Raw genomic sequence first — 24,501 nt, forward strand, 5'->3', positions numbered from 1 at the left:
TTGAAGGCGAGAGGAGGCACGGTAGGGCAAGAAGATGGTGAATGGCTATGTTAAACGTGTATGTGAGAAAGCGAGGTGTGAAAGTCGATGTGGCTACGGAACAGACAGAGGACTGACCCGCCTGACGGAGCATACAGTCAAGATTTTGTGCCAACTCTTTTCTCAATTTTATAACCGATAGGAACTGAGTAGCTGAATAAAATGTGTTAGGAGCTCATGACAAGGGTTCTGCACCCCTCCTTTTTTTTTTTTTTTTTTTCGTAATTTCATAGTGGACAGAGGGAGTATCTAGCTCACTACGTGATGCACACCTCAAAGTACAAAAAGATTATGCCAGATAGTTCTGAGAGGTGGAGCCAAGATTCTGGGCATTTGGATAATGTGAACTGCTTTTTGATCCAGTTTACTGGGCATGTTGATAGTTCTCCTACTTTCTTTCTCTTTCATTGTCTCTGGATAGTTTTTAATCTAATATTTTATACCTGTCTATCCACAGTATCTACGTATCTATCTATCTGTTTATCTATTGCCAGATCCCTTAATCCCATAAGGAGTGGCCACGGACAAATCTCTTCCACCTCGCCCAGTATGGCAGCCCACCCTCCAACTTACACCCTCCCTATCTCATATATCTCTCCACACCATCCTTCCATCTCATCCTTGGTCTCCCTCTCCTCCTCTCCCCTCCACCTCACTCGCAGACACTCTCCTAGTCAGTCTCTCATTCTCAATCCTCTCCACAAAATACAAAAGCATTTACGTGGACTATAAAGTCAGAATGAAAATTATGATATCAACAATGAAGCCTTGTTAAGTATACTCTTGCTCTCTGTAGACAATTTTTTTTGGCTGGGGGGGGGGTTTCCGAACTAGGGGGGGTTAGATGCAGCCTTCATTAACTCCTTCACTACTGGGATGCACTCTTAATCTGTATAAAATCGTCTTGAAGCAGCAACAGTAAAAATGACTGGGAAGAAGTTTGTCAGATACTTTTTTACTATAACTCATTTGCTAAACAGACACAAACACTCTCTTTTGTAACTCAAAATTTTCATAGATGTCAGCCTCTCTGTTGAAAGTCAAATTCTGTCTGTGTCTGTCTGTCTCTCTGTCTGTCTGTCTGTCTGTCTCTCTTGCGAATCGAAGGGGGTACAGCTGAGGTCGATGCATCACATACCCTGTCATATCTCCCGGCCAACAACACGAACTGGTCTCTTACGGTTCCTCTCCACTAATCAGCCAGTCACAGCCTAGCTAACTGCAGCCTAAATTTAATCCAGAATAAGGAAGCTCATTTAATTTTGGTTCCCATTACTTACACTACTGCTGAATTTTATAGTTGTTTGTAAGATTTTTTTTTTTTTTAACGATGTTTTGATATTATTCCAAAATATGCCTTTTAAAGGATTTTTTTTTCCGATAAACTATACATGTTAGTTCAAAAATGCAAAAATATTCATTTACTGCCATGCGCATATAATTATAGTCTCTCTCCAATCCATCCCTCCATCTCCATCCCTCCATAACAACAACAACAACAACAATAATAATAATTATCCATCCATCCATCATCCAAGCCTATGTAGCCCCATGAGGAGCGTAGGAGCCCGGGGCTAGGCAAGTTGGTCCTGACATTTAAAGGCGCGTCCACACGTGTGTTAGAACAAGTGCTAGCAACATGTAAGCAACACAATAACGGGCAAGTTGCAAACTTGCTGAGAACAGCAGCGTCCAGACCATGTTGGCAACATCATGATGAAGTCTCAGCTGCCTGGTATGGACACACTTATCCCATCACCTCTGCTGCCAGCAGGTTGCTGCTGCACTGTAACATGTTTGCATACATCTGCCCAAACACTGTTGCATACATGTTGTCAAGACATGTTTGAGTACACGCGTGGACGCGCACTAAGATAAAAGTGACCAGCCTCACTCATCCCCGAGTGGCATTACATGATCAATAAACCCCAACCATCCCTTGGATACAAACCTGCACCAGCTCAATCCGATCGGAGCACCTTAATTACCCACTAAACCACCGGACGTCAAAATTTCGTTATATGGTTACCACCCAGTGTAGTAAATGGTTTCCTGGTGTGCAGGGAGCCATTTTGTTTGCCGCTCAGTATAGAGTCACCCATAGGCAGCAGGAAGAGGAAAGAGTGAAGGAAACTAATAATAATAATAATAATAATAATAATAAGTAGTAGTAGTAGTAGTAGTAGTCTAGTAGTAGTAGCAGTAGTAGGAGTAGTAGTAGTAGGAGTAGTAGTGGCAGTAGCAGTAATAGTAGTAGTAGTAGTAGTTGTTGTTGTTGTTGTAATTGTTGTAGTAGTAGTAGTAGTAGTAGTAGTAAAAATGTTTTATTATTATTATTATTATTATTATTATTGTTATTATTATTATTATTATTAACAAAACGGAACACCAACCAGGGAATGCAATACCTGGGCCGTACAGTCAGTCCAGCTGCCGAGCATCTGACACAGTCCTTGACCTGTTGTTCTGAAATCGACTAACCTGTCTTCCTGTCTAACTGTGCGTCCATCCACCACGTCTGGTTTCAATCGACTCAGCTAAGTTAATAGAAATGAACAAGTGCTCGTGGGCCCTGCGGGTCCCTCGCACTTGTTCCTGCGGAGGGCTCTCGCGCTGCTATAATATATTTTAGTTATAGCTGTGGACAAACAATTCTACAGAGATCCTATGCCGGGCTTCGGGAGCGGCGTTTTTTGGACAAAATGTGATCGCTCATTAAATACAGTAAAAGTTTTTCAATCGTGATGGGACCAAGTTTTTTCACATCAGCGAAATTTTTGCGATTTTTGTACCAATTTTGGTGCAATTTGAATGTGTAGTTTCGGCTGCCCAAAACACACACACACACACACACACACACACACACACACACACACACACACACACACACACACACACACGGCTAGTGCTATGGAATATTAGATATCTAGCAGTTCCCTGTGACGCTGCCCTCCGAGTGAGTTTCTCAGTGCAGAATCTCTCCATCCTTGCCTTACCCCAAACCCTTCCACCAGGTTTGATCAAAGTAAGATCGAAAACCATGTCATGTGACCCTGACCTTTGAACTATTCCTCTAATACCCACTGACTGACCCTTAGCCCTTCCTCTAAGTTTGGTCCTAATAAAAAAATTGGCTTGGTTATTAGTGCCTACTCCTGAACACTGCCACTAAGTTTGGTCTAATTCATTTTTTTTTTTGACTCCGCCCATAAGCTTGGCCTTGAACCAAAATAAATAAATAAATAAATAAATAAAATCCCATTGGCCGACCCCCAGCAATCAAGACTTTTGTACAACCTACTGTTTTGTTCACACAGGTACACTTGGTTCACACACGACGTTGCTCCTTGACCATGACTTGACCGACTCATCTCAATACAGAGTCACTGTATTTATTGCCTTACCTTCAGCTTTTCCATCAAGTTTGTTTTTTAAACTGAATCGGAACTGTTTAGGTTGACCTTGCTATGCCATCTTTATCTTCATTGTTTTTAAAAAAACTATGCGTTTTTCTTTTGGCTGACCCACAACATTTCCACTAAGGTTGGTTAAAAGTGGCTGAAAACACACACACACACACACACACACACACACACACACACACACACACACACACACACACACACACACACACACACACACACACACACACACACACACACACACACACACACATGTGCGCGCGCGCGTGTGCACACGTTACGTAAATAATATCCTCTGTGTTTCCAGTACTGTACTTGTGGGTGTAGTAATATAATGTGTGCCACAGGTAAACACTTACCGTCCCGAGGTGGTGTGGTCTGACGGGGCTGGTGGTGCAGCAGATTGGTACTGGAACTCCACCGTGTTCCTGGCGTGGCTGTTCAACGAGTCCCCCGTCAAGGACACAGTGGTGGTCAATGACAGGTGGGGCCTTGGCACAAGCTGTCATCATGGGTCCTTCTACACCTGTAAGGATCGCTATAATCCAGGTGAGAATGATACCTGGGTGAATAAAAGGTAGTCATAGGCCCTTCTGCATCTGTATAACCACTGTAATACTGATGAGAATGATAGGTGCTGGTCAATAGTACGTGTGATCAGTAATAGGCAACCAAAGCATATATATAGTTAAGGAGCAAATGATAGGTGATGATCAGTGGTAGTTGGGAGCGTGGCATAACACGCCGGTACACCTGTATGGACCTCTATAATCTGGGTGAGAAACTGATGAGAGTCCGTTATAGAAGGTTAGTGAAAGATGGGGGTACTATAATCCAGGTGGGAATGACAGGTGTTGGACAATGGCAGGGTGGGTGCAGCGTCGCTGGTCACACCTGTAACAATCGCTGTACTCCAAGTGAGAATGGAAGGTTATACGTGTTGACCAATCTAAATCATTAGACACCATTCTTCACCTGCTCAAACGATTATATTATTGTTGTTAATGGGTGGTTCTGGTCGGGTTCTTACTGTTCTTAAAAAATCGACTTGTGTGCTGACTCTCTGCCTAGATAATGTCTTTCGACTTATCTGTCAAATGGTTTTGTTTCTCTCAGGCTGGAAGCTTCCTTACATTCAATCAGTCCTCAACAAGGATGACCGGTCCCGATCCCCTATCTCCCTAATGAATTAGTCTCCTGAGTTTAAACACATTTCCTCTCATATTTTTTTTTTTATTTTATTTATAACAACCAGTATTAGCTCCTCTCGAGACGCTTCAGCAGAGATCTTACATTCCTTTCAGATTCTTGATCACCAAATTTTCAGAATGTCAGTTAGACCTTTACTATTGCTCTCGTCATTTCGAAGGCCCTCAAGAGTGGCTGTCACAACTGTTTAATTTTCAGACTACCCCCCGAAGCTTTATGTTCGTGAGTCTGTGCTTACGAGTTATGTGTCACTTCTAGTCATTTCATAACTGTCGTAGATAATCACTGTTTTTCTAAATCTATTACTTGTGGTGTTCCTCAAGGTTCTGTTCTATTACTGGTTCACTTCCTCGTCTTCAGCAATGTCTACATAGCTGTACGTCTTGTGGCTAGCCCTGTCCACTCATAGGCTGACGAATCCATTCTTCGCTTGTGTATTTACATTAATCCACATTATGTATACTGCTGGACCAGCCCTTGTCCTAAGAGGGAGAGTGATAGCCAGAATTCATACTTCCTTATGGTGGCCAGGTACAGTCGCCCAAAAAAGTATCGGCCTCTTAACCGCACGCATCATTCTGAAACATGGACGTGGCATTGTGGTATCTGGGGCAAGTTGCAATTGTAAGTGTAGCTATTTTTCTTGGTAAGTATTAAGACTTTAGAACTCATAAAACTTCACATATTGGGTGTTGTACTTTTTGAGGTACTGTACTAGGTTAATAGAATATGTGTCTGCAACATTCACTCATTTCCAGATCCATCGAACCAAGGGGATGCGATACTTTTTTGACTAACTGTACATACCAGGAAGGAGAGTCTGTACTGTAGTTAGGACAACACCAGCGCATGCGGAAGTGTTGTACTGGTTGGGTTTGTGTTAGGGTTTGTTTATCTATCTGTTTCCAGCCACTTTAAACTCTTAAAGGGTGGCCACAAACAAGTCACCTCCAGGCTGACCTGTCCTCTGCGATTTGGCTGCCCTCCCTCCAACTCACCTCTCCCTCTCTCTCTCCTATATCTCTCCTCTCCATCCCTTCACCTCATCTTTGGGCTTTCCCTCCTCCTCTCCTCCTCCACCTCACTCACATACACTTCTCTAGTCAGTATCCCATTCTCTATCCTCTCCATATGCCAAACCATCTCAGGAAATTTCTCTAAACACTTTTAGTCACATCCACATCACCACCAAAACGCTCCTCTACCTCCGCATTTGTTTGTCTGTCTCACGATGTAACTGCACATGCTCCTCTCAGTTAACTAATTTCCACTGTTCTCATTCTTGACTTGTCTCCTTCCAACAGGGTCCAAGCTTCACTTCCGTACGTTTGAGTGAGGATCATAATACTGTCATACAGCGAATTTTTTACATCCATGCTCGCTTCTTTATTCCTTATCACTGCTTTCAGCAAACTAACAACCTTTGTATCCTTCTGTACCCATCCAAACACTTCATCACCTAAACTTCCATCCTTACTCATCACACTACCAATCCTTAAGTACTTGATTGTACTCCCATTCTCCACTGCCTCATCATCCAGCCTCACTGTGTATGCCATGACTCATTTCTCTCAAAGACCTTCATTTTACTCTTATTTACATTCACTTTTAGACAACGTTTTCTACATACACCTCCACACTCATTCACCAAGCCCTGCAGCTCACATTCATCTTCATTTAACAATACAATATCATCAGCGAGCAACAGTGCAGGAAGTTCCCACACCCTACCTTCACTCATTAGATACACTCTAGCATCCACTGCCCTGCCTAGTATCACTTTATAACTCCATCCATATACAAACTGAACAAGCACGGAGACATTACACACTCCTACTTCAATCCAACGCTCACATCAAAGAAATGACTTAGTTCACTATCCACACGCACTGCAGCCCTAGCGCCCTCATGCATATTCTTCACAGCATTCAATAACTTTCAATTTACTCCATTTATTTTTAATACCTTCTACCTTCCCAGTCTATCCACTCTGTCATGTCCTTTTTCCAGATCCATGAAGGCAGCATAAAACTTCCTTCCCTTATATAGATACTTTTGCACTGAACATCTTAGAACGAATATCTGATCTACCCAGCCTCTTCCCTTCCTAAAACCCCCTAATTCTTCTCAAACAAATTCCTCTGTTATTGCCCTCTCTTTATAAGTATCCTACCATTACACAGAGAAGATGAAATACTCCTCTGCCACACACTTGCCTTCCCCATCTTCCTGTGTACAGGAAAAAATTATACCTGTCCTCCAATCCTCCAGGACCTTACTATCCTCCCAGTCCAATCTACACATCTTCCATATCCAGTTTGTCCCCATCTCTCCTCCATATTACAACATTTCACCACACTCTCCATCAGTTCCTGGGGCTTTCTCCACTTTGACTTTCTTCCTTGCTTCTGATACGTCTGTTCTACTGATCTCATCCTCCCTATTCGTCCTCTTTCCCCAGTCATTCCCCAAGCACTTATTCCAGCGTAACCGACAGCGTTAGTCTATGAAAGGACACTACCAACTCCCGCAGTAGATCTCACGTAAACTATTTTACTAAACGCTTAACGATGATAGGCATCAGAAAAAAAAAAAACAGTTGTGGGAATCAATTTATACCATGGGCAGATATGAACCCAGATTTTGAGTACTGCTGATCAGGGGTGGGAAGAAGACAACCACTGAGCCACTGTTTCTAATGATGTGTGTGTGCGTGTGTGCGTGTGTGTGTGTGTGTGTGTGTGTGTGCGTGTGTGCGTGTGTGTGTGTGTGTGTGTGTGTGTGTGTGTGTGTGTGTGTGTGTGTGTGTGTGTGTGTGTGTGTGTGTGTGTGTGTGTGTGTGTGTGTGTGTGTGTGTGTGTGTGTGTGTGTGTGTGTGTGTGTGTGTGTGTGTGTGTGTGCGTGTGTGTGTGTGTGTGTGTGTGTGTGTGTGTGTGTGTGTGTGTGTGTGTGTATGTGCGTGTGTGCGTGTGTGTGTGTGTGTGCGTGTGTGCGTGTGTGTGTGTGTGTGTGTGTGTGTGTGTGTGTGTGTGTGTGTGTGTGCGTGTGTGCGTGTGTGTGTGTGTGTGCGTGTGTGTGTGTGTGTGTGTGTGTGTGTGTGTGTGTGTGTGTGTGTGTGTGTGTGTGTGTTGCAGGAGTGTTGCAGCCTCATAAGTGGGAGAACTGCATGACGCTGGACAAAAAGGCATGGGTGTTTCGACGCAACGCACCGGCCACTGACTACCTCACCATCCACGAACTCCTGGCACAGCTGGCCTCTACCATCAGTTGTGGAGGTAGGCATTGTAAGACTTATACATAGTCCTCTGTTATGTTACTCTGCACTGAATGACACGACAAATGATATTCTCTCTTCCACGAAACCTTCAAATCTCTGTTGTAGAGAGCAGATAATATTGTCCCTTTATTCCCTGTGAGTTTAACTGGCGAAGAGGGACAGGCTGATACAAATTAGGGAGCCACACCGTCTCTTCTTCCTCTGGAAAACATCAGGAAAGTTTGGGATCAGGGTCTTGTCTCCCAAGTGCACGGGACGAAAAGAAATGGTTATAAAGCTGTGTGGAATATGAGAAATGTAAATAATAAAAGAGAATGAATATAACCAATGTCTTTAAGAATGTAAACAATGGTGTGATGAAGCCATATGTGACGAAGATAAATGAGAAGGTTTAAAAAATGAAGATGAAACTGTGTGTCGTTTGAGCTGAACACGCATGGGCAGAGTAAAAAGAAAGTTGCTTAGCTGATGAACAATGAAAGCAGAGGAATGGATGTCAAGTTAGAGATTAAGATGGTAAAAATGGCACTAGTCATTGTAAACGCTACAATGATAGGCATGAGGAAGAGATGGATGGTTCAGGGATTAACTAGATGGAACGATAAGGCAGATACCCAGGAGTTATAGAGGGGTTTTTGGCGGGAGATGTGGATGGGTAATTAACAAAGGCCTTGAATATGATGTAAATGGGTCGTTTTAAATGACAGGATAGAACTACAATGGAAAATACTGTACGTGGTTTATGTGGTGCTTTAGTAATTCATTTTTCACACCCACACACACACACACACACACACAAGACAGATGGAAATTGGGACAGACTATTGAGAGTTGCTTGATTGATGGGGGTCTTGTAGAGGGAAAGATGCATGGGTGTGTTGCAGATACCAGGGCGGTGAGAGGCTGATGCAAAGGCTGGTATGACCCTATGAATGTGGTATGCAAAGTGAAATATGAGGGGACTGTAACGCTGTATATAAAGCGAGAGAGTAGAATCCACACTGAAGGACTGAAGGCGGAGAAACTGAACAACAAGAGAATGGAAGAAGAATGTGAACTGAAGGTAGTAGTGGACTTGGAAAGCTTGTGGAGTGCTTGTAGTGAGTGTGTAGTTATGATTGCCGTGTGTGGTGTGGCTACCAAAGCAGCCAGTAAGAAGGGTATTTCTTGGTGCGATTTGGAGAGTGAGGATGAACTGGAAGGTAAAAAATACAAGTTCTTAGGGCAGATTCAAGATAAAGGTTCAAATGAAAGGAAGAAGGGAATATATTGAGAGTAAGAAACATGTGGAGTGAGGGAGTGCTGTGGAAAGTGTTAGATGTAAATTGCCTTGACCGTGTGAAGAGAATGGAAAATGAGAGAGTGACTAGAGGAGTGTGTGTGAGCGAAGTGGAGCGGGAGAGGAGAAGGACGCCGAGGATGAGGTGGAGGGATGGGTGGAGGGGTATATGATTGGTGTGAATTGGAATGAGAGCAGACTGACGACGGGAGACAGAGTGACATGAAGGCAATTTGTGGCTACCCTCTACGGGATGAAGATGTTTGGAGAGAGAGAGAGAGAGAGAGAGAGAGAGAGAGAGAGAGAGAGAGAGAGAGAGAGAGAGAGAGAGAGAGAGATACTGGCAAAGAAGAAAGTAAAAGAAGTAAATAATGGCCGAGGATGAGAAGTAAACATAAATTACACTGAAAATAGGCGACCACATTCGAAATAGGTGAGGCAATGAACGAGTGGAAAAAACAGAAAATGTGGCTGAAAGAGAATCACAGACTGCTAACAAATGAAACTGTGAGAAGAACATATAGGAAGACAAATGAATGGGAACAGCAATAGCAGATCAGTAGTACACATGATTGGCTTGGGAGTTCGTGGAGAAGGAATGTAGTGTCTGGGAACGTGCCACTAACAGGAATGAATGATACTGTGGTGGGAAGAAAGATGTTGAGTTGTGTGCAGAGAAGATTAAACGTAGTGGAGAGAGTCACAGTGGGATTGAGTGATTGTTGGAACTATGTCAGAAAGCTTGCAGGAGTGGGGCTGTGTTGTGCTGTACGTGTGGAGTGGAAGATGGAGGTCACTGTCTTTGTACGAGGAAAAGGTGATCGAAATGAGTGCAAAAATTTACGTGGTATAATTCTACTGAACGTTGTGGGAAAGGTACATGGAAGGACGAAATTATAGGCAAGGTAAGAAAGGTAATGTGAGTGATAGAGGTGCGGATTTAGGAGTCGTAGAGGATGACTGGGGACGAATTATGAAAGATTTTATGAGTGCAATGTATGGATGGAAAACACCTGAATGATGCACTTTTTACGACGGTAGTGAAGCACGTTTAAGAATAGGTGGATATCTAAGTGAATGGTTCATTATCAGTGTTGGAGTGAGACAGGGGTGTGTGACGTTCCCATGACTGTTCTGTATGTACTGTAGTGATGAGATTATGAGAGGCTAAAATTCGAGTTATGAACAGAGGGATGGGTATGGTGAGTATAGTGAAGGGTGGAGTATCTCAAACCTGATATGTGCAGATGATGCTGTATTGTTTACTAGACTCCTTTTGCTCTAACTTGGCCTAAAATTGTCTTCCCTCCATCTTGAATGCTGGCTCATACTAACGGATTAACACTAGAATTTAGAGCTAGTCAGGAAGAAGCGCTAGGGAAAGGATGTAGACCTGTAGTAGTTTGTTTTTATGCCACTGAGTATACATAAAGGAATCTACAGAAAGACGAAAATCTGGACCAATATAAGGTGAATAGGGTATACCAGTGAGTAGGAGTTTTACAGACTGGTGCAGAGTTTTGTGGTTGTCTGTGAGTGTCATGTTTTGAGAGTGATTGAAGATAAGAGCAAATTGATGGTTGAAGAAGTGACGCTCAGTGTGACGTGTTGGCGAATTAAGAAAACAAATGAATTGGTTAGGGAGTTAAAGACCTGAGTGAATTAGCAGAAGATGAGGCAAATGTGGAAAGAAAAGGGAAAGAAGAGTGGCTTAGGGGAGGAGGGTGTTTGGTGTGATACAGATCTTGATGCTAAACAGAGGTCTGAGTGTGGCGGCTGCAAGAGGACTGGGTGAAGTTGTGTTGGTGCCCACATTAACTTACGGCTGTGAGACTTTGACCTGGCATGGGAGCTAAAAGGCAGAAATACGAGAAATGGAAATGGGATCAATGGTGAGTGTGTGTGGAGTGCGTCATGTGGACAGCAGAAGAGACAGAGTGATTGGTTAAAGATGGGGTGTGAGGAAGTCTGTTGATAATAAGGCTGAATAAAGTATGCTTAGATAATATGGTCATGTGGAAAGAAGTGATGCAGAGAGAATGGTGAAAAAGATGTGTGTGAGTAAGTCTGAAAGTAGAAAAGGGAAGTAGCAGGCCAAGAAGAAAAAGGAGGGTGGACATGGAAACTGACTGAGAAAGAGAGATAAAGAAGTTGATGAGGTTAAGGAGCTGAAGGAGGATTGAGTTGGATGGATGAATTGCGAACAGGGAAACATTTGGCAAGGGTTTGGCGCCATATGTAAAGTTGATAGTCGACGGAATGGCTCCTTGGCAGTAGTGGTGTAGTTACTTGTAGGGCAGGAGGTGCAGAGAGTGCCCCCTCCCCCCCAAAAAAAAAGGAGGTGGGCAATATTTTGGTTTGTAGTGTAAAAGCGGTTTGCAAATAACATAGGGAGAGAGAGAGAGAGAGAGAGAGAGAGAGAGAGAGAGAGAGAGAGAGAGAGAGAGAGAGTCCTACAGTACAAGTTCAATCATCAACACATGTACACACAGCCAACATTGTAATAGGTACAAGAGAACATACCCATTATTCACCTTTATATTACTGGTGAGGGGAATGGTTGAATACAGTGCAATTTATGGATGATATATGAGTGAGTTGTTTGGATGTTCACTTGTGCCTCGAATAGTTGTAATTCGGCAGCCAGGTTAAATGTTGTCTTTGAACTGCGAGTGAAACGTAGTGTTGCTTTGTACCATCAATTTAATAGTCAAATATATAACACTGCATTTTTTTTTCCCTCGTCAAGGCTTCATCCGTGACATTAGTGTATGCGGGAACGTTCAATGCGCTGTTCACTTCAGTTCATGGACCTCTTGAACTTTGCTTATCTATCTCATGAACTGCTTAGCTCATGGTCGGAACACTTAGGTTGGATTCTGCTACTTAAAGGACTATACCTGATGATTAAAATGTTGGCTGGGCTGCATTATACCACTTTTGTGAATGATCACATCAGCCAGGCAACATGAACTCAATAACAGTCAACATGGGCTTGGCTAGTACGTGTAATCAAGCCTATATATTTGTAAAAAGTAAGAGTCATATAGTACAGTGAACGCTATAAATTCCTGAACCAAAATCAACCCTTGCCTGTCATGGGGCCAAAAGCTAGTGGTTGGTAGGCTAGGTTACTGAATGCATCCTAAAATCTATCCCGTCCATAGCGTTATTGTCTCGTGATCTGCAAACTGTTTTAGCTGTTGTGTCTTGTCCATTATATCCTCCATGGTTGTCATCTCTGTTATATAATCTTTCCTCAGTTTGACAGTTTATTTATTGTCGTTGTCGCCACCAGGTACCATACTAAGAGTCTGATTTGTCAATATTTGTGAGGACGTACGCATTCCTAAGTGAATTCGTGCTCTCCTCACACTTACTATCCAGTCCTTCCATGCTTTCACGTAGGTTCCATTAAACTTATTTACTTTACATGCATGGACTATTACGTAGGCGAGTGTTACCTGTACAGCCAAAGAAACATTATCTTCCCAGTTCCCTCTGAAGAAAACGTACAACTGGCGAAATACACTGCAAACCGTATCTCCACTATGGTCGTTCCATTCTAAAGTGGCGGTTTGGGTGGGGCACGAACCTCTGTACATACTCGCGATGCCTCTCTCTCTCTCTCTCTCTCTCTCTCCTGGGGGGATGTGCATCACCCTAGGGAATTTTGTTTCTTTTATGTCTTAAAAACTTGTGCTTTCATTTCTTTATTTTGTTTTTTATTATATTATTGTTTTACATATGGCGCCAGACGACCTCGGTGTTACGGCGCCTTTTCATTCAATCATTCTCGCCCTCCTTCCTTCCCTCCCTTCATCTTTCCCTCAGCTTGACATGCACTCAACACTGCCCCTTGCCTGCCTACTCTCTCTCTCTCTCTCTCTCTCTCTCTCTCTCTCTCTCCTTGGGGAGATGTGCGTCACCCTGGGGAATTTTGTTTCTTTTATGAGTGACTTATAAACTTGTGCTTTCATTTCTTTATTTTGTTTTTATTATATCTAATTATGTTTAAAAATATTATTGTTTTACATATGGCGCCAGATGACCTCGTTGTTGTGGCGCCATGATTTGTTTTCATTCAATCACTCTCTCCCTCCTTCGTTCCCTCCCTTCCTCCATCTCTCACTCAGCTGCACTCAACACTGCCCCTGGTCTGCCTCCCGCCCCCCTCTCTCTCGTCTGTGGTATTTTAGGATACATTTTGGTCATTTTCTTTTACGTTATAATGTACATATTGTAAATTAGACTTTATTTCCACACCACCCAGGAGATTAAAGTCTTGGCGCGTTTTTTTTGAGAGGTGTCCCCAAACAGGCCTATTCCTCTATCCCTCACAGATGCCCAGGTCGGACTGGGTGTGTGTGAGTGTTGCCGCTCACGAGGGTTTCATGTATATATATTTTTTTTTACTAAGAAAGTGGCATATTTTTGCTTATATTCCTGCACATTATCTCATAATCATATTTGTGACATTATTACCAACCCCAGAAATACGGTAACAGCCAATAAAAGTGACTACTTTTTTTTAAGCAACACTGTAAAATAATTATGCCACGTTTCTGTATTGCCGTATAAATATTTCACGCATATTCAGTTTACTGTTCTTTCTTATATTATAATACACACGTTACCATTATATTTTTATGTGTTTAACTTATTGTGATGCCTATTACATATATCAGAGCCGTTCACATAGCGGGTATGGAACACGTGGCAACACTGTACAGAGGTTCGTGCCCCACCCAAACCGCCACTTAAGATTGGTACCACCATAGTGCGTGTTTCAGATGGTTTGATTTTCCCGCTGTGTATTCGTCAAGCTTTGGGGAATATTGTTGTGTCTCCCTTTACAGTACACCCTCCCAAATTTACGGGTTTGTGACCTTTGGTTCCTTCTTCCATGCATAAAGGAAAAAAAAAAAACTGACTAAGGGCGCGTCCACACTCTCTCGAAACATGTGACCGATAGGATGAACCGAAGCACCGGGTTTCGGCCGCTTCATTAAGGGAGTATGAACCTTGAACGGAACCCCTGCCTAATTTCCACACGTCGATCACATGTTTAGAGTCGTATTCTAAGTCACACTGGGGGCTTCGTATCACCTTTTCCTAAGCGATTTACTTTGCATATTACACCAGTCTCCTCGGTGCTGTTTACATTGTTTTTATGTCGACAAACTTCCCATCATTCGCAAACAAGACGATGCTGAGGCATAAGGTGCAGAAAAATTCTCTGAGTAAAAGGTCCAGAACTAATCACTGAGTTAAAGGTGCTACGGGGCCTGCAATGCCACGTAGAAGACAGCCCTGACATATGGATTTTTTTTTTTACTTTGACCCCCCAAAAAAAAAAAAAAAAAAATCCTGGATCCGCCACTGTCCGGCAGGTAATATGAAGCTTATGTATTAAGAAATATTATATATACAAAACACACAGATGACTGGGCCTGTGAGGTAGAGGATTCCAGGGGCTTGAATGGTGAGTGTTGAGTGAGTGGGCCATTTCACGGGGCATGCTGTTGGTAGTTCTCTCTCTGTGACCCGTTTTCTGTTGTAGTGCTCTCTGTGCTTCACTTCATCCTTAGGTGGATAGATGTTCAGAATGTTGATGATCACTATGGTAATTACTGCGAAGATCATTATTATTATTATTATTATTATTATTATTATTATTACTGCCTCGTCGTCGTCTTCGTCGTCGCTGTTGTCGTTATTGTCTTGTTGTTGTTGTTGTTGTTAATGTTTATGATGATGATGATTACTATTGTTATTACTGTTGTTGTTGTTGTCGTCGTCGTTGTTGTACTATTTCTATCATCACTGTATTACTCTCTCGTGGATTCAAATAATTCGCATGAAGCACTGCCGTCCACGACCTAAATAATCCATCACTATATCATCCTTAGTCATCATAGTCTCGAAAGGAGTAATATGGACCTGACTATTGCTTGTTCATCTTTATACAGATATTTATTGCAGGTAATATTCTGATCAACGCTGGTCCCACACACGACGGCCGTATTCCCGCCATCATGGAGGAGCGGCTGAGACAACTTGGGTGGTGGCTGGGGGTGAACGGCCAGGCGGTGTATGAGTCGAAGCCGTGGACGCACCAGAATGATTCCCTCACGCCAGGTGTATGGTACGTGCACCACATGTATGGACTCTATCGGCAATATATGTGTACTACGCGTGTGTCTGCCATAATGTATACAGGTAAGGAGCTGCCAGGTGACCAGATCATAAAGCGAGACTGCAGTGTCCTGGTGCTCTTGACACATCCTCCTCTAAAGGTTCACTCAAAGACAAGGTAAAAATTATGTCACATAATGAGTGATTTTTATTTTATGCGAGAAAGAAGGAATCAAAGGGAAAAAGTTCGCACAGTTTTTCTTGCCAAGAGAAAAACAAAAGAAATGAAAGCCAAATAACAAATCCAATCACTTCGAGACTTCTTGACAAACTCAGGATCATAGGCAGAGGGAAATGCAGTCCGAGGAAGACAGTTCCAGAGTTGACCTGTAGCATATATGAATGACTAAGAGTAACAGTTAACTCTTGCATTATAGTGTCGGACAGAGAAAGGATGGGAATGTACTGCCAGACAGGTGCCTACGCGTTGGCCGTGATGGAGGCATACAGGCAGAAGTTCAGACAAAACAACGACCAGCGACATAGGGATACATACCAATGCAACACATCGAAATGAGAGAGAAGTTGAAGAGAGTCGATGAGAGGAGGAGAGTTAATGAGGCGAAAAGCCTTTGGCTCCACTGTGTTTAGAAAAGCTGTATGTGGGGAACCCCCCCCCAAATATGGGAGTCGTTCTCCACACAGGAGGAAATAAAGCCCCAACACGATGTTAACAGCGGCGCAGGGGTAAACAAAACACACAGTCGGCTTAGCACATCCAGTCTTGGAAGTAGATTTTGTGGGGCAGATAATATGATCTTTCCGTCATAGGTTCCTAGAGAAAGAAACTTCAAGGATTTTGAGAGATGATGAATGTCTATGTTTGTTGCTAAATATTATGGAATATTCTTGGGGAAGGTTATGACGAGTAAAAAATTGTAGGAACCGTTTTTGATGCACTAAAAAAATTGTAGGCATTGGTCCTGAGGATGACATAATGGGTTGTAATGGGGTACCGGGAGAAAATGATAATGGGAAGAGACTAAAGGATATGTGTCAGGAGAGGAGGTTGTGCATTTGTAACTCGTATTTCAAACACAGAGATGCACATAAATATACATGGTATAGAGGGAACGGGGATCGTGCTGAAAGAAGCCTGATTGATTACGTGCTCTTAGAGAGGTAGATGCTGGGAATGGTGGCTGATACGAGAGCCGTGAGAAGACGATCTGGATGTCTGTCAGATCATATGACTGTGGTATGCAAGATCAAGCCGAGAGGAGTGAGGTGGACCAGGAGAGAGAGTAGTAGTCAGGGAGAAAGACTGAAAGTTGAGAAGCTGAGGATCAAAGAAATGGCAGATGATTACGAGACCAAAGTAGAGGAGGAGTTAGAATCAGTGAACTGGAATGAAATGGATCTGGACAGCCTGTGGAATGCATATAGGGATTGCTTAGTCAGGAATACTAAAGCAGTGTGTGGTGTGGCAAGAGTAACAACAAAGATGAAAGGTACGGCATGGTGGGATGAGGAGGTTAAGAGAGCGGTGGAGGAAAAGAGGAAGAAGTGGCTAAAGTGGTTACAGGATAGGGGTTCAGTTGAAATAAGAACTGAAAATATTGAGAGCAAGAAGCACGTAAAGAGACTAGTGAAGAGGAAAAAGAAGGAGCTAAATGATGATCTAGGAAGAAAAATGAACGTGAACTACTCCGAAAACAGGAAGTTATTCTGGAAAGAGGTGCGGAAATGTAGAAGTGAAAGCAGAAAGAAATGTGACGATGTGAAGGATGTAGGTGGTAGATTATTAACCCATGGTGATGAAGTCAGGACCAGATGGAAAGAATATTTTGAAAGTCTGATGAATGGGGATAGAGAGAGCAGAGCGGCTGTAAACATGATTGGTTTTGGGGGTGTGCAGAGGAGGAATGCAGTGCCAGGAGGCGTGACACTCGCACAGGTGAAGAGCGCTGTGAAGCGGCTGAAAAATGAGAAAGCAACTGGGGTTGTGGAGGTGTATGCAGAAATGATTAAGTGTAGTGGAAAGAGTGGAATGAAGTGGTTGTTGGAGATATGTAAGAAGGCATGGATGAATGAAACTGTGCCTGCAGAGTAGAAAAAGGCTGTGATTGTACCCCTGTACAAAAATAAAGGTGAGCGAAGTGAATACAAGAATTATCGTGGCATAAGTTTATTAAGTGTGGTAGGGAAGGTATATGGAAGAATTATTATAGAGAAAGTATGAGAGATATCAGAAGTCCTAATGAGTGACGAACAGGGTGACTTTAGGAGTGGCAGAGGATGTGTGGATCAAATATTTGCAGTGAGACAGATAGCAGAGAAGGTTTGTGAGAAGGGCCATAAGGTGTTTATGGCATTCATGGATCTGGAAAAAGCATACGACAAAGTGGACAGGGAAGGATTGTGGAAAGTTTGGCGCATATACGGTGTAGATGGTAAGCTGCTAGGTGCTGTCAAGAGTTTTTATGATGGTAGTGACGCATGTGTAAGGGTTAATGGGCATCTATGTGAATGGTTCACGATCGGTGTGGGCGTGCGACAAGGTTGTGTGATGTCCCCATGGTTGTTCAATATATATATTGATGGGATGATGAGAGAAGTAAAAACACGAGTAATGGAGAGAGGGATGGCGTTGGTAATGAATGGTGATGGATGGAATATCTCAAATTTGTTGTATGCTGATGATGCAGAACTGCTTGCAAGTACTGGACAAGAACTTGGTAGACTAGTGCAGAGTTTTGCTTATGTGTGTGAGCTTCGTGCCTTGAGAGTAAATGTAGAAAAGAGTAAAGTGATGGTTATTGAGAGAAAAGGTGACGTTACAGTGAATGGAGAAAGACTGGAATTGGTGAGAGAGTTCAAATACGTGGGTACAGTGATAGAAAAGAGAGGAAAATGTGCAAAAGAAGTTGAAAGTAGAGTGACACAAGGAAGAAAAGTAGCTGGTGCAATGAAGGCCTTGATAAGAAACAGAGGCTTGAGTGTTGCAGCTGCACGAGGCTTACATGAAAAAGTGTTAGTGCCAACTTTAACATATGGGTGTGAGGCTATGGTGTGGCATGAAAATGAAAGTCAAGAGTAAAAGCAGTGGAGACGGGACTGCTGAGGAATGTATGTGGAGTACAGAGGGTGGATAGGAGTGAGGAAGTCGGTGGACACCAGAATCGAAGAGAGTGTACTGAGATAGTATGGTCACGTGGAGAGAATGGATAACAATAGAGTGGTGAAAAAGGTATATCTGAGCTAATTTGAAGGAGGGAGGAGGCGAGGTAGGCCAAGGAGAAGGTTGAGGGTTATGGTGGATGAGTGTGTGAGGAAGAGAGGTTTGGAAGTCAGTGAGGCTAGGGAACTGACAAATGATTGAGCTGGCTGGATGAATGTTGTGAGGAGAAGTGCATGATCAGGGATTTGACACCCCTTTTAACGTGACAACGTCCGGATTGACTCAGTCGGATACGTTTATGTGAAGTCACAGAACGTGGTGAATGATTTTGGCGTATCCGATAGAGCCAGGATTCCGGGGGCTTGAATGATGAGTGCATGGAAACGTTGCCCATTGGACTGGGTAAATTTGGGCTGTATGGACGTTGCTACTCCTCACCCTGCCCTAGGGTGGGAAAGGAGGTCCGGATGATGATGATGATGATGATAAAAACAATATTATTTTTTTACCCGAATCAGAAATGATGGCCAGATCATAAATTATATGTGCCATAGCCTCATCCTGTGATTGCTTAAATAACTACTGTGAGGGATGCTGAGAGTAGCGGGCGGATATGTGAAGGGTGGAGTCGTCAGCATACGAGTGAATAGGGTTAGGTGTGCAGTTCAGATCATAGACGAATAGAAGGAAGAAGGTTGGTGACAGGACAGAACCCTGAGGACACTGCTGACAGATTTGGAAAAGAAACCGTAGCTGTCTACAACAGCAGCTACAGAACGACCAAAAAGGAAGCTTGAGATTAAGGCGCAGATGGAAGAACAGAAACAGCAAGGGGACAATATGAAATTAAAAATCTGTGCCAGATGCGGTCGAAAGCTTTTGACGTTACAAGTACAGTGCCAACCGTTTCGCCAGTCCTGAAAGAAGGATAACTAAGAATCAGATGAACAAACAGCTAAGAGAGAGTTCGCCAGTGAAGCGTCCCTGGCGAAACTCGTACTGGCGGTCAGAAAGAAGGTTATGGAAGGAAAATTGCGTCAAAATCTGCCCGTTTAGGATAGATTCAGAGACTTTAGAAACACAAGATATTAAAGCAACTGGACGAAATTATGTATGTGCGAGACGGTGCAATGTCCTTCTGCTCCTGACATATCTTTCATTACAAGTTTATTCTGAAACAAATATGAAAATTTATGGAGTATTGGGTTTCCTCCCCTAAAATGTGTAATGGATATGGGTTTGCAATGTCCATCTGCTCCTAAAATATATATGGGTGATAGTGTGTCATGTCCAGCTTCTCATGACATACTGTATATTTTGCAGGTTTATTTTGCACATTAAACTCATATACCCTTTGTGTGCTGTGGATGCAAACTATGTCGATATCAAAAATATTATAAATACCCTACAGGCGAATATGTAGCTGTAAGAAATGTTGAGAAATCTCGTATGTCAGCTACGGTATTTTTTATCACCTGACGGAACTGGACCATGCCTATAACGTGAATAGTCGCTGCTGCAGGAAATACAATGGGCCTTAGGTACGTATGAGTCTCCTTCGTTACTAGTCAAATCAAGACACCAATCTGACGACACCTGACCTTCCAGTTATGGCCTTTTTATCCTTCGTCATTAAGTCATAGATCATTTTTTTTTTTACTTTAACTAGATTCAGATTTTCGTTCTTTTACAGCCTCTTTCCGGTAGCTCAGTGGCAGAAAAAGACAGTACTACGGCCTTACATCCTTTATATGGCCCTTCTTCGTGACTAGCAGCATATTCTAGTGTTAATCCCTTGTTACAACTTAGCATTCAAGGTGGACAGATGGCAATTTTAGGCCACGTTAGAGTAAAAAGGGTATAGTCGAATCAACCCACCAATCTGACTACATCTGACACGTGACGGCCTTTCAATATAACCCACACTATAACAAACGCCCCTTAAAGAACTAATAGATCTGTTGCTGTTTGCTTTCCTTTGTGCTCCTTTGTACCGTCGACTCTTAACGTACCTTCCATTGCAGGTACACTCAGAAGGAAGGCACCGTGTACGCTATAGTGCTGACGTGGCCTCCAGGTGATGTGCTGGTGTTGGGATCTGTTCGGCCATCTGCAGTACCCACATTGTTCACGCACATCTCAATGCTGGGATATCAGGCTGCTCTACAGGTATTTGCACTCTCTTTCTCTCTCTCTCTCTCTCTCTAAATGTCGCTACGTAAGAGGTGTAACGCAATCTTCAGCCACTTGGAATACGACTCTGTGTCCGATTAGGGCTCAGTGTGCAGCCCCAACTCACTGCTTTTATGCGGCCTTACCAGAAATCCCTAAAATGAGCAAAATTACCCACTTCCCTTGTGCAGCTTCACCAAAATTGCTTAAAATGAGCTGAGTTACTTGATTTCCTTACATGACCTTACCAAAAAATGCCTAAAATAAGCACAGTTACCCACTTCCCTTGTGCGGCCTCACTAAAAATTCTTAAAAATGAGCCGTTCCTTCACTGCCGGGTGACGTCAAGGGATGTGTGGAAGTACTTTTAGGGACACGAATATCAACTCACCTCCTGTCGAAAAACAACGAGGTGAAGAGCAATTACTTTTGAACCTTAATGACTGTACCTTCGAAAACCCAATAAGCCACAGGTAATATGGTATAGGAGTCATAATTGTTCGACCAAAAAGAGGATCGATATTATAGCCCACAGTACCCCATGGGCCCATATGCTGGGTAACGCCGAGAGGTGCACGGCATTATTACATAATGAAACCAGACACCATCGTTTATTTTTTACTGAGGTTCTTTATATAACACTCAGTACAAGCCCCAACACTCTGGGGAACACTGTCGCTGAAGGTCAAGCGGGGAGGGGTGCGTGAGAGCAAAGTGTTACATTACACATATATGGCATAAAAGATATAGAAGTAATTAACAGTACAAGCACAGTATTGAACACAGAGATACAATGACACATACATGGTACAAAGTTGTAGTAACTAGCATTACAAATTTAGGAATGAGCAATGGGATTCAATAACACACACATATGTACAGTCGTGGCCATAAATAATCACCTATTCTCCTGTACCCCATGCCTCAGACTGGCTCCTTTATGCGCGGCAAGTCACACTGGAGTAAGAGGGGCTGAGAGGGAGAGGCCAGAGAGAGAAGGGCAGGTGGGTGGGGGGACGAATGATGGTGCTTGGGTGGAGTGAGGGAGGGGAGGGAGGGTAGGCAGGGGAGGGAGAATGAAATGCGAAGTTGTGGCCACATAATTGTCTATTTTCTTTCATTCAGGGCATCATATAAAGGAGTTACTATTCGGTACATAAAGCTGCATTACACCTTGTATAGCGACGTCAGATAACAGGCTTTAGATAGGTGGTGATATCAAGGACTGGCTCGTGAGAGAAGTATACTGACGTGACATCAACATTAGTGCAGAGCCAGATATTTGTGTTTATCCGTGTATTTTGACTTCAGACGTAGAATGGAATCTGGATGGCTTTGACTTCCGTAATGTTTGTATAAGAAACGTCCTCTACCCTTACATGTAATTAATTTTTGGAACTAAATATTATATGCAACCTTTGACATGGCTGTGTCCACAGTAAATATGATCACCCTCGCGGTATACACTCCCTCTATACAGTCACCCTTATGTAAATTCAATAATCATTTAATGACATCTCTATATGAAAAGGCTATTTAAAATAAATGTGTATAAAAGGTAAATAAATTTGATGTCTGTGCTCATGGGTGGATAGAGTACCGGTATCTCTCATTACCTGTTAGAGGGAAAATGAAACAAAATCCTTCCCAAACTCCCAAAGTATATCTGTGTCAATGTTTACCGACACTGGTCAAGCCAAAGCAACCAGGAAAGCCTTAGTAAGTAGTCCAGTGGCCTCATGCCTTAAAAACCTCATGCAGGCGTCGCGGCACCGGGAAAACAATGTTGTTGATGGTTACCTGGTTTCGTCTGAACAGCTCCCACTCGTCTTTGGTGTGCTGGAGGAGGCGGACCCGTGTCCTCTCGTTCTCTGGCTTCCACGCGTAAGGTGACCAGATTTATTGGAGCTAAAAGCGGGACATTGTCACGTGTGTGTGTGTGTATATATATATATATATATATATATATATATATATATATATATATATAGAGAGAGAGAGAGAGAGAGAGAGAGAGAGAGAGAGAGAGAGATACGCTGACTTAAATGCGAGTGACAGCGACGGCTGCCACGCAACACTTCACCCTGAGGCTGCTAATTAAACACCAATGTCTCAAACGAACTCCAATGACCAATATACAGTACGGTACGGTGAATGGGCCGACCAAAGTTACCAGTTAGTATTACAGATTTTATATTAACAATTCGGTATTTCATTTGGTTTGGATTAGGCATAATTTTACTAATTCATCATAATTTCATAAAAGAAGGTTATATTATATCTAATGTAATAGTAATTTTCTAAAAGCGCGATATTTTAGATAATTTGCACAAAAAAGCAGGACGTTTTACTCACAATTAAAAAGCGGGACAGATGAAAAAAAAAAAAAAAAAAAAAGCGAGACTGTCCCGCCTTAAGGCGGGCCTATGGTCGCCTTATCCACGTGTTGACAATCTGGGCCAACTCAGTCTCGATGGCTCTGCACTAATAATTGATCTGTCACGTCAGTATACTTCTCTCACGAACCAGTCCTTGATATCACCACCTATCTAAAGCCTGTTATCTGACGTCGCTATACAAGGTGTAATGCAGCTTTATGTACCGAATAGTAACTCCTTTATATGATGCCCTGAATGAAAGAAAATAGACAATTATGTGACCACAACTTCGCATATCATTCTCCCTCCCCTGCCTACCCTCCCTCCCCTCCCTCACTCCACCCAAGCACCATCATTCGTCCCCCCACCCACCTGCCCTTCTCTCTCTGGCCTCTCCCTCTCAGCCCCTCTTACTCCAGTGTGACTTGCCGCGCATAAAGGAGCCAGTCTGAGGCATGGGGTACAGGAGAATAGGTGATTATTTATGGCCACGACTGTACATAAGTATGCAGAGAGAGGCACATATGCACACATACATATACGTATATATCTCTACATACATGTATATATTCAGGCACTGTATGTACACCCGCGAACCAAAGTTTCGGTACCCCCCTGATGGAAGGAAGTGGAAGTCAGGGTTAGAGAGAGGGCAGGTGAACGGACAACCGTGAGTGGTACTTTGGAACTGAGCTACGAGGCGAATAGTGAGAAACCTAATGACACTGGATTCGAAACATTTCCATGCTATTCACCTGCAAAACATTATGCGTTCGTAACATACATACTGTAACATATAACATAGACTACTGTGTTATCATGGTGTCCTGTGATACTGACCCATCTGTTTCGGGTCCTCATCACACAAATAAAGCACCGAGCCAGTTGTATATAAGTTGCAACTTGTCATTATAACTGCAGTCATAATTTTTGTGAATGTTATCCCTGGATTGTATATAGCTATAATATAGAATGATTGTGAATTTATTGTTGATTCTCACAGTAGTTGTGCGGATGGTTATATATGTGGCAATTATTTTATGTGGACGACTAAACCACATTGTGATGGACAGCGGAGAGCATTCGCCAATAATTTACTATAACCAGATGAAATTAGATGCAAACAACACAAAATATTATGAGACAACGAAGACACAGCTGTGGTATCCTGCTCCGCCTTGTTATCAAGGCCTTAACTATGGCATCACCTCATACGTGCATTATTTTCCTTCAGTCTCTGCCTCTTTTATTACTCTTACTTCCCGGTATCCTCTTACTGTGAGTCGTCATATTCCTTGGAGGGTTTCTTGTCGTCCGGTCCTATAACCCGTACTGCATTACATTATTTCTCGCATCATCACTCCCAAACAAACAACGTTAGCCCAAGACTGCTGAATCTGTTAATA

The 24,501-nt window shown here is 42.9% G+C and overlaps 1 protein-coding gene across 1 annotated transcript in view; it reads left to right on the plus strand.

Moving 5' to 3' along the window:
• LOC145394431 (alpha-L-fucosidase-like) overlaps window positions 1-24,501 on the plus strand; it is a 34,140-nt gene that overhangs the window by 4,747 nt on the left and 4,892 nt on the right. Inside the window, exons 5-8 of the mRNA XM_080268295.1 lie at window positions 3,809-4,010; window positions 7,805-7,945; window positions 15,212-15,374; window positions 20,570-20,714. Coding sequence (XP_080124421.1) covers window positions 3,809-4,010; window positions 7,805-7,945; window positions 15,212-15,374; window positions 20,570-20,714 — 651 coding nt within the window. The remainder of the gene's footprint in view (window positions 1-3,808; window positions 4,011-7,804; window positions 7,946-15,211; window positions 15,375-20,569; window positions 20,715-24,501) is intronic.

The sequence above is a fragment of the Coenobita brevimanus genome, chromosome 27, assembly GCF_032717465.1.
Source record: "Coenobita brevimanus isolate Jiangsu-jjx chromosome 27, ASM3271746v2, whole genome shotgun sequence".
NCBI classification, from domain to species: Eukaryota; Metazoa; Arthropoda; class Malacostraca; order Decapoda; family Coenobitidae; genus Coenobita; species Coenobita brevimanus.